The sequence below is a fragment of the Micromesistius poutassou genome, assembly GCF_964030765.1.
Source record: "Micromesistius poutassou genome assembly, chromosome: 5".
In the NCBI taxonomy this organism is placed as follows: domain Eukaryota; kingdom Metazoa; phylum Chordata; class Actinopteri; order Gadiformes; family Gadidae; genus Micromesistius; species Micromesistius poutassou.
In genome coordinates, this window is record NC_140275.1 from 21,359,958 (window position 1) to 21,370,393 (window position 10,436).

The following is a 10,436-nucleotide window of genomic DNA, read 5'->3' on the forward strand; positions in this document are numbered from 1 at the left end:
GTGTGCCGAGATCCACTTCCACGAGATCAACAGCAAAATGGTGGGGTGAGCGTACGGATAGGACCTGCGGAGCGGGGGGGGGGAGACGGCTCCACGGGGGGCAGGGACGTCGTTCGCGAGCTCACTCGCTTCCCGCTTCTCCCCGTTCTCCTCCCGCAGGTGGGAGTGCAAGAAGGCCCAGCCCAAAGAGGTGATGTCCCCCACCGGCTCCGCCAGGGGCCGCTCCCGGGTCATGCCCTACGGAATGGACGCCTTCATGCTGGGCATTGGGATGCTGGGTAGGCAGACGTTGATGTCTCTTGACCCCGCTTGACCCCCCGTTTACCCAAAACCTGTAGAGGACTGATACGGCCAACAGGCCATCAGCACTGTTGTTCAGCGGAGTGAAGAATGAACAGCATCAATCTTTAACCGGGTTCCCACACTCATTTATTCATTTAAAAGTTCAGTCACCGACTAAAAGTTGCACAATTTTCAGCAAAGGCATTGAGGCAGCTTGCAATGCTTGTTGAAGAAATGCTTTGAGATGTTATGTCTTTGACATTGACATGAGATATCCGTCACAGAATGAAACACTCATCTCCATTACTGAACACGTTTGTAGGCGATCATCGTTATCTTTGTTTTGCCGATAGTAGAAATGTTCATGCTTATTTCAGCCAATAGCGGTAGCTAGCATGTTAACGGGAGCGTACCTATGTACCCCGGTCGCGACTGTGTTTTTCGTAGGCAGAATCCAGAAAAAGTCCCGCCTCAAGCGCTAGGATTGGACAGGCAGCCTGTCAGGCAAACTCGCACGCTCACTCCTAACCATAACCCTAACCCTAACCCTAACCGTAGCCCTAACCCTAACCGTAACCCTTATATTCATGATTCTTCCAGATTCGCCTACGAAAAACACATTCGCTCCCCGGTCTCATACAAAGTGGGGAACATAGGACCCGGGGAACATAGGGATGACCCCACGTTAACTATCAGGCCTGGTCTGTCGTCCCCTCCACAATAACGAATTTCCAAGTTATATCCAGACAACATCCAAACAAAGCTAAATATTGGTTGTACGTTCTGAATTAATTCACAACGCAATGTGGTTCGTGTTTCCTTCATCCATTGAAACTAAGATTGGAATAACACAGAATAACAAATGCTTCTCCCTAATATTAGTGCGGCAAGAGAGAGGGATTGGCTTATCTTAAAAAGATAATAACAACTAAGGAAAAACAGCTCTTGTAAATATAGTAATTTATTTGAGCACTGTAAGTGACTGTAAGGTCAAATCAAACTAACCTAATCTAACTAACTATGTCATGAAAAGAACGACGCAATCAAAGAAAAACTGTAATTTGTTGTTTGTTGCCACAGTGCAAGCCAAAATCCCGACTGAATCGCTGCTTTTCTGGGGATGAATAGGTGATTTGATGGAAAAACTGGGATGATTGTACGAGTTGACTGATTGTACGTCTAGGGTCATATTACCTCACTGATGTTGGTTCATAGTTGTTATTGATTTAAAAAACAAAGTTTGTTTATCATGCTACATGCTAGAGATAAGGGTTTACCTTACAGCTCCTACTATGAAATATCAACCTGGGAGATCACAGAAAGGTTATGGAAAATGGGAACCTGGGAAGATTCTCATCTGAAAAGAGTAGGAACACTGTTTCGTTTAGCAGACACTCTTATTCAAATAGACCTACAGTGTCTAAGTGTATACAACAATGAAAATCTAATCCGAAAAATGCACTAAGCCAAAGAGTGTTTTCTAGGAATGCAAAAGTATTCAAAATCAACTGGACCAAAATGTTCTTATGACAGGTATGCAACCAATACAGTTATAGAATGTGCAACTAGCACAATGATCAATCCATAAAATTGCCCTAGTTTGTGTGGAGGTGGGAACATAAGAAGGGAAAAATAAGTAACATGCCTCTACTGCCATCTACCCTTCAATTTGCATATTACATAATTTATTTGTTTCGCTCTGAGATGCAACTGCCTCTACTTCTAATACACTTCTCCTAATGTTTAATGTTATAAAAACTTCAAATAATTAACAATAACATATCACAGATGGATATATCCACTACACACCTACCAGATATCACATCAAAAAGCATAGATTAATATACATAGTAATTAATTGCATAAATACCCCCCCCCCCCTTTCTACGTAGCCAGGAGGGTTAATAGACCACCAATTAAATATGATTTAAGGAATTGAAGAAAGAGTGAATTAATGAGATTTGGATTTGATTGAACATCATATCCTGATGCTTAACGCATACCTTGATAACCCTTGATAACACAACTAGTAAGTCATTGAATTAGGGATTTCTGTCCATCACTTTCAATGTGGAGAGGGGATCCCCTCTTAGCTGTCCTAACAGCACATATGGCTGGTGTTGTCATCCACCTGCGCTACCCGTGTCAACAGATAGAGGGCAACGCTGTACCACCACATGATTCCTTCACCTTATTCAAAGTTTGTTAATAAATGCCCCAACGGAGGGCATATTTGTTGTGCCTCGTCTGTATTCTGCAGTTCTAGGGACGATCACGCAGCCATCATACTGAGTGTATGGTCATAATGTCCTACAGCTTGGATCCAACAACTGCTTATACTTCCCGAATAGTTTACCCTTTTTTTATTAACTTCTTCTTATTTATTAACCGACATGTAATGGCTGAATAGTAACAGCGTCTCTGTCTTGGTCTCTGTCTTTAATTAGTTAGATCGAGATGCTGTAAAGGCACAATGTTTGCGACCGGTTTCATCCAGCGCTAAACATTTCAGCGGCTCTCTTCGGTCGTTGAATCATTGTACATTCGTCATTAGTGCTCGAGAAATTTAAAAAAATTTAAGTTTTACTAAAACTATTTTTTGTAATTTTTCACAAAGGTTTTTTTTAACACTTTGTCATGCTAACGATGATCAAACGATAACGCTTACTATACTATAAGCATAAAGCAAACCCGTGTAATGGCTGAATAGTAACAGCGTCTCTGTCTTGGTCCTCGCAGGCTACCCAGGGTTCCAGGCGGCCACCTACACCAGCCGAAGCTACGCAGGGATCACCCCGGGATACACCTACCAGTTCCCTGGTCAGTTCTGCACCGCTCTCCCGGAATCAGACCGAGGCTCCAGGGCAGATATATCATCCAATCAGGGAGAGGTTTTAAATAATCTAGAAATAAAAAAATTAAAAGTTACAAAATCAATCTGAGTGGAACTACATCGTGTGCAGACACAGTTGCCTCATCAGAATATCAGAATATCATATAGCTTCAAGCAGGGGCAGAACAGATTAATAATCGATGAGGAATGAAGGAAGGTGTGGATTTGTCCAGAGTACTTCACTTTGAATCAGTAACATGAAAAGCTATGGGTAGGAAATAAATCCTCTGTCTTTCCTTTATGTCCCATGCATGGCCATCTAGAGTCTAGACTTTTTAACCTTGCTGTTCCATGTGCAAACAGAGCCAATTAATGGTGGACAATATACTTTGAAAATAATTTACATTTAGCAGACTCTTTTACCCACTTTATCACTTACAGGTGAGGCTGATATAAACCAAAGCATACTACTTATGTTTGTGCTGCACTCAAGTTAAAAGAAAAGTGGAGACTTTGAAATAGCTATTGAAACCATAACCAGGTGTTGGCATTTTACTTATTTGCCTTTTTTAGAATAAAAAAAAGTTTAACAATTAACCCTTTTTTGTAAGTGTGTGTGAATGTGCAAAAATGTGTGTGTGTGTGTGTGTGTGTGTGTGTGTGTGTGTGTGTGTGTGTGTGTGTGTGTGTATCCGTGCTGAGCACATGCATGTGTGACGCATGCATGGTGTCAAGGTCTCACCGCACACTCTTGATGTTTCTGTTCTAGAGTTCCACTTGGAGCGGACCCCCCTGCTGACATCACCCCACCCCCCCGAGCTCACAGGTCAGTCAGTCCTTCACTCCTCTGGACTTGAACAGCAGCGTATTGTCTGCCTGCTCAAGAGCACTACGGCAGCCCGCCTGCTGCACCAGACACCAGTAACGGCGACGAATTGCATACAAAGCAAAGGTCTTCACTCTGTTGTCTGTTGACTCACGTTTGCTGGTCCCCTGTTGTGTTGGGAGGCAGGACAAGTGACGGGACTGATGTCTACTCACTACTTTTGCATTAGTTAGCTTTTTGTTAGATAGGGGCCCATGACACGCCACCAGGTGTGAGTGTGATTCGCCGTTACGTGACCACCTGGATGTACGCTGGATAGATCAGTCTACCAGCCTACCTAGTGGACTGTAGCAAACGTTCGCTCATCTATCCGTCACACATCTAGGTGGACACACCCACTTCTGGGTGTGTCATAAGAGCCAGATTTTCAAAACGGCTTGTAACGGCTAATCACACTCACACCTGGTGGCACGTCATGGGACCTTTAAAGACACTTTTCTGGGTTTGTGGATTTTTAGATATGTGATTTCATTGTTTAATAATAATACATTTTATTTGGAAGCGCTTTTCAGTCACTCAAAGACACTTTACAGACGAGGATGAAAAATAAGTAATTAAAATACATTTAAAAACACAGAAACACAGAAGAAAACACAGAAAAGTAGATACATTGTAAATAAAACAGCACAATACAACAGTCAGACAGAACAAAAACAGAATTAGGAAAGTAGTGGTTAAGAATTATAGGCAGAATGGAACAGGTGTGTTTTGAGCAGTGATTTGAATAGTATGAGGTCATTGCAGTCACGGATGTGTTTGGGGAGGGAATTCCAGAGGGTGGGGGCAGCAACGGAGAAGGCTCTGCCTCCCCAGGTTCTGTGCTTGGTTTTAGGGACAGTGAGGAGGTTGGCATCAGAGGAGCGGAGGTGACGGGGAGGGGTGTAGTGGTGGAGCAGGTCAGTGAGGTAGGAGGGGGCCTGGTTGTGGAGGGCTTTGTGGGTGAGAAGGAGGAGTTTGAAATTGAATACGCTGAGGGACCGGGAAGCCAGTGGAGGTTCTGGAGGACAGGGGTGATATGATCGCGTGAACGGGTGTGACGGGTGTGATGTTTGACCTCGTCCTCCTCTATTCCTCCGTATTGATCTCCCTCTCTGTCCGTCTGTCCCCCCCCGCAGCCATCCCCCTGACAGCCTACGGACCCATGGCGGCGGCTGCCGCGGCCTTGCGAGGTACGACGCCATGGCACTGTAATTCATCCGTCTACTCACTCTTTAGCCAGGCCCTAAGCCACTCACACATTCACGCAGATTTAGAGAGGGAAAACCCAAGACCGGAGAGTCATTGGTGACGGTGGTGTTGTTTTGATGTGATTAGGCTCCACCCCCTCTCGCTCAGCTGGGTTCTTAGGTACCAGCAGTCCCGGGCCCATGGCAGACCTCTACGGCGCCGCCAGCCAGGAGTCCGCCGTCAGCAGCTACCTCAGCGCTGCCAGCCCCGCGCCCAACAGCGGATTCGGCCACGGCTTGGGGGTAAGACGCCCCGGCAACAGGCCCGGTGTATTTACATAGTCGTAGGATGAGGAGGATGAACAAAGTTCTGTCGTTCTGGTAATGGTCAGAGTGTTACTCTCTCGGTGCTTTACACTGCTAGAGGTTTGATTTTTACTTTTGCAGGGTAACATTAAGTGGGATTCAGAAAGGAATTGCGTGAGAGTTTGATCCATTATCCATACTGTATCCTAGAAGTGAATTGCGTGAGAGTTTGATCCATTAACAATACTGTATCCTGTGTTGCTCATCGCTGCAGGGGCCTTTGATTGCTACAGCCTTCACCAACGGCTACCATTAGAGGAGCTGGAGGTAAGACTTCCTTCATGTTGTTTCATTATCATAATGCTTTGTTGTTTTTCAGATTAACAGAATAAGAAAAGCATAACCATAGTGATTGGTGTGTGATTGCGTGTGTCTTTTTGTATGTGTTTAGAGATGTAGACTAAGAGCTGGAAAGACCTCTGCTTCATGGTGATCTGGCCGTCTCTGTCTGGTGTGACCTTGCAGCCATGACGACCTCCACGCTGGACCCCCCCCCCCCCCCCCACTCACCCCTCCACCAATGATGGTCAGGCCCCCTTCTTTTCTTTCAGTGTTGACCTCTTGCGGTTAACTCTAAATCATGTTGGGAGGTTTAAAGTAATAATAATGATTAGTAATGAATAATGATTTCAATCAGAAACAACATGTATTTTATTTTTTTTAAAAACTTTTATGGTTAGAAGTGCGTGCAAACGCTTTATTTCTACCCTTTTTTGATTTCACTGTGCTGTTTTTGTGTGTGTGACAATTGTTCTCATTTGTACGTGGTTGGGCTGTGTTTAATTAGTTAGATCGAGATGCTGTAAAGGCACAATGTTTGCGACCGGTTTCATCCAGCGCTAAACATTTCAGCGGCTCTCTTCGGTCGTTGAATCATTGTACATTCGTCATTAGTGCTCGAGAAATTTTAACAAAAGATTTGTGACTAAAACTATTTTTTGTAATTTTTCACAAAGGTTTTTTTTAACACTTTGTCATGCTAACGATGATCAAACGATAACGCTTACTATACTATAAGCATAAAGAAAACCCGCTGACAGTCAAATTGTTTGTGTGCTGCACGATACTGTAAAATACTGTAAATACAACTCGGGAGTGTGTGCGTGTGGGGGTGGGGGGGCGGGGGGGGGGGCTGCGGATGCTAGTGTTACTTGTTTTGTTACCAGTTGAACGTTTTTTTTAGAACCTCAACTGACTGGCTACATATCATCTCACGGGGATTTGAAGACCATGATTGCCCTTCAGTAGTCAGAGAGTTAAACAATGAAGTCTGTTACGGAGTTGAAAAGGAAGTCAAGTGTTCTTGATTTGGGGCTTTTCTACTGTGAATTAATTCTGGTGGTTGGGCACGAAACAGTCGATGGAGGCAGGTTTGAGTCCAGGGGTTGAATCTCCTAGGAGGGAGGGGGAGGCTGTTTTCTTACATTGTCATTTTGAAATGTGATTTTTACCTATGTGAAGAAGAATGAAGGACCGACCTGCAGGAGCAGCTCATGAAGCCAATTCTGACTGATTCCACCTGCAGACTGTTTGTATGTGTGTGTTTGTGTGGCCAGTGGACAGCTCTAAGTGTTCATACTTTTTTGTTGTTTACATTTTCTGGTGCTTATGTACCATTTTAGGAAGGGTACTATAGCTTTAAAAAAAAAAAGAAGACATTTTTAACCAGATCTGATCTTTACATTAACATTGTGTGTCTACGGCATTTTGTGAGTAGATTTATTTTTCTTCAAATGGGTTCAGGTTGAAACTGTCTCTAACGCTGTCTCTAAACCCGTTGTTTGATGGTCACTCATCCCCTTGCCACCAGATGTAGCCAGATGACACTTATGACACTGACCGTTACACATCTGATCCACTGGCTGACACAAGTCTGTAGCAATACACACACAGAACTTTAATTTAAAGAGCAAAGTTTATTTGGTATGGAGCTACTAAGTTGTTGCACTGGCAGATTGTCTAAAATCTTGTTTTCCTCCTTTTTCCTGAGTTCAAGAACAAAGCACTAATAGTCTATTAAAACACCAGGGTTTAGATTTTGACTGTTTTCTTGTAATACTGCTGATGTCCCCTGTGGCAGTTCTCATCTTTTTTGATGAGGTCTTCACTAAAAAAATTACAATCCTTGACAACACTAACCTTTTTCTGTCTTTCTTTTTACTTTACTTTTACTTTTTAAGATTCCTAATAAATTATTTTAAAACATTATATGTGTTTGTGTCATGTCTACTCATGGGAATTAATATTCCCATGAGTGTAGTGTCTGAACAGGTGGGTTTTGAGTCGTTTGCGGAAGCTGGTGAGCGACTCTGCGGTCCTGACATCAGCAGGGAGCTCGTTCCACCACTGTGGTCCCAAGACAGAGAAGAGTTGTGATTTAGCTGATCGACCTTTGGTTGCTCTCTATACTTGCTTTTGCTATTTTACTGAATCGATGCTGAACATCATTTAACAGCACCGATAACTGTTCAAAATGTGTATCATAGAATGGAACCTATGCTATATCATAGTATACTAATGAATCTGAATGAATATGTTTTTGGAGTTGTAGACAAAGGTCTGGCAGGAAGGATAATGAAAAAAGGATGAAGGTGAATACACATAAATGGTTCAACCAACTCTTAAAAGAGAAAGAGTGGGAGTGGAGGGATAGAGACCGATGTTTGGCAGGGAGGTGGATTAATATGTACAATCCCCACGGGGGGCTGTACATGCAACATTGTTAGCTCTGACATGCTGCAAGTAAGTTTATGACTGAATATGTTATACCTCAAATTCTGACGGGTTTGGGTCTAGTTCAGGCTGGTTTTGAACGTTTGGGTTCTTTTGACAACCTAATGTGCAACATGGAGTTTTTCGTTGGACAGCATGGGTCAGGAAATCCTTGAAGTTCTTGGCAGCGCTGTAAACTCTCAGCATGTGTAGACAGTTCATTGTCAAGTAAAGGGGAGGTGGAAAAAATATAAAGTTCTCGACACATTTGATTGAAAAACGTTGGGTTTTCAAATATTGAAACAGAAACGTTTTCAATTTTTTTTATTAATGATATAAATAACAGCCTTTTGAGATAAAAAAAAAAAAATGAAAAAGTTTACTGGCCAAGAGAAAACAATAGACAAATACACTCTGGTTTTGCAAAGCAAGATATCATAGCTTTAACGTGAAGAGCCTGTATATATGATGTACTAATTTGATCCATAGCATTTGAGCCGTTGTTGGTTATGCTTAGCTTATTTTATTTATTTGTTTAATAGTGTGAAAATGGGTTCAATTATTAGGCTAAGTGTATATCTATATGATATTATATGATAATATTCTTCATGTAAATAAATACTTTCCTTATGAAATATATTTTTCTTTCTTATTGTAGATTGTAGGCTATCTCTTCAAGACTAATGACACATGTTGGGAGACCGATACGACATTGAGAGGAAACTTGGGCAGCTTTCTTGGAAAGGACAATGATGGATAGACAGATTAACAAAACAATTCCCTGATGAACAGTGTGAAACCTGTGAAAAAATAAAAAATAGCATAATAAATGCATCAAAATTTGCAAAAGAGCTCTAAATATGAATATATATTTAGTTGTACTTCTAATTAATGCTAATGATGTAAAACAGTACGGATGTGGGTGGCGACAGGGAGAACAACCACCAACCACCAGCAGAGGGCAGCAACACGCCGGCAAGCATCTGAGAGCCACAAAGTCATTAAAGAAGAAGTAGTGGCCTGTGTCAAACTTCCGGTCGTTTCTAGCTACAACAACAACAACAACAACAACAACAACAACAACAACAACAAAAGCTTAGCAGAGTGTTCCTGATGTTGACCCACTCGGCCATTGGAGGACCGCCCTTGGGCGTAATGATAATATCATCCGAGTCTCAGAGTGTCATCACTGCAGGACTGCAGCTCCTCAAGAGCATTCTTCCAGAGGACGCATTTTTTCGCAGAGGAGAACTCGGTCCACAAGTGGTGATGACTGATGACTGCCAGGCATTACGACAGGCCCTCAGCGAGTCTTATCCACAGACACACCCCATCCTCTGTGTTTTCCACATTTTGCAGGCGATGTGGAGGTGGCTGTGGGATGCACACAATGTGGTACCAAAGTCTGACCGTCAACACCTGCTACAGCTCTTCAAGGCTATGGTGTATGCAAAAAAAATCCGGGAGAACTTGAGGCCTCATACCATGGGGCATTAGAGGACTCCACGGCAATGCTTACGATACTGCAAATATCTGACATCTTTTTTTCAGCAGACGTGAGGCCTGGGGCAATTTGTCTCCGCACCCATCGCCCCACACGAGGGAACGACACAATCAACTATGTTGAGAGTGCGATGAGGGTGCTGAAGGACCAGGTCCTCTATAGGCTGAAGGCCTACAACATAACCCAGCTGATGGCTGTTATTACCACCATATTATTATTACTATTATATACACTATATTAGTATATAGTAGATAGATAGTATATATTATATACTATCTCATCGACGCAGCAAACAATAGAATAAAGTTGAAGTCGAAAGGGGACACAAGAAGAACCAACAATGTATGAAATTGTTACATGGTCTTTAATTCTCATATGCTGTATGCTATGAGTTCAAAAAAATGTTATGTCCCCTTTGATGTGACACTGTAGGAGGATGAGGTGAACTTCATGGCTGACACCCACAAAGATAAAGTAATTCTACCTCATCTAAAAACAACTACTGTATTACATGTGTCACACTATTGACAAAACGATTCGTGTTGATTTATAACAACGTTTCATTTATTTGCGTTCGTGAATTTCACAAGCCCTCTGACAAAAGTCCCAGCCAATCAGGAATGAGTTCCCTCATGAATATTCACGAGCCTTCCCAGCTGGTTCCGATCTGCGCAGACTTCATACGTC

General features: G+C 42.7%; 1 protein-coding gene and 1 pseudogene across 2 annotated transcripts in view; both read left to right on the plus strand.

The window, feature by feature from the left end:
- Nucleotides 1-7,286, plus strand: part of LOC311343368 (RNA-binding protein Musashi homolog 1-like) — a gene marked incomplete at its 5' end in the record, with an annotated part of 8,604 nt that extends 1,318 nt beyond the window's left edge. Inside the window, 7 exons of the mRNA XM_084468229.1 lie at nucleotides 160-278; nucleotides 3,022-3,102; nucleotides 3,885-3,941; nucleotides 5,117-5,170; nucleotides 5,337-5,470; nucleotides 5,748-5,800; nucleotides 5,925-7,286. Coding sequence (XP_084324355.1) covers nucleotides 160-278; nucleotides 3,022-3,102; nucleotides 3,885-3,941; nucleotides 5,117-5,170; nucleotides 5,337-5,470; nucleotides 5,748-5,789 — 487 coding nt within the window. The 3' untranslated portion in view covers nucleotides 5,790-5,800; nucleotides 5,925-7,286. The remainder of the gene's footprint in view (nucleotides 1-159; nucleotides 279-3,021; nucleotides 3,103-3,884; nucleotides 3,942-5,116; nucleotides 5,171-5,336; nucleotides 5,471-5,747; nucleotides 5,801-5,924) is intronic.
- A 2,228-nt stretch (nucleotides 7,287-9,514) lies between these two features.
- On the plus strand, nucleotides 9,515-10,277 carry LOC311343369 (annotated as a pseudogene). The gene is made up of 3 exons: nucleotides 9,515-9,963; nucleotides 10,005-10,091; nucleotides 10,182-10,277. The product of its transcript is annotated as an uncharacterized misc_RNA (transcript).
- Nucleotides 10,278-10,436: the final 159 nt, after the last annotated feature.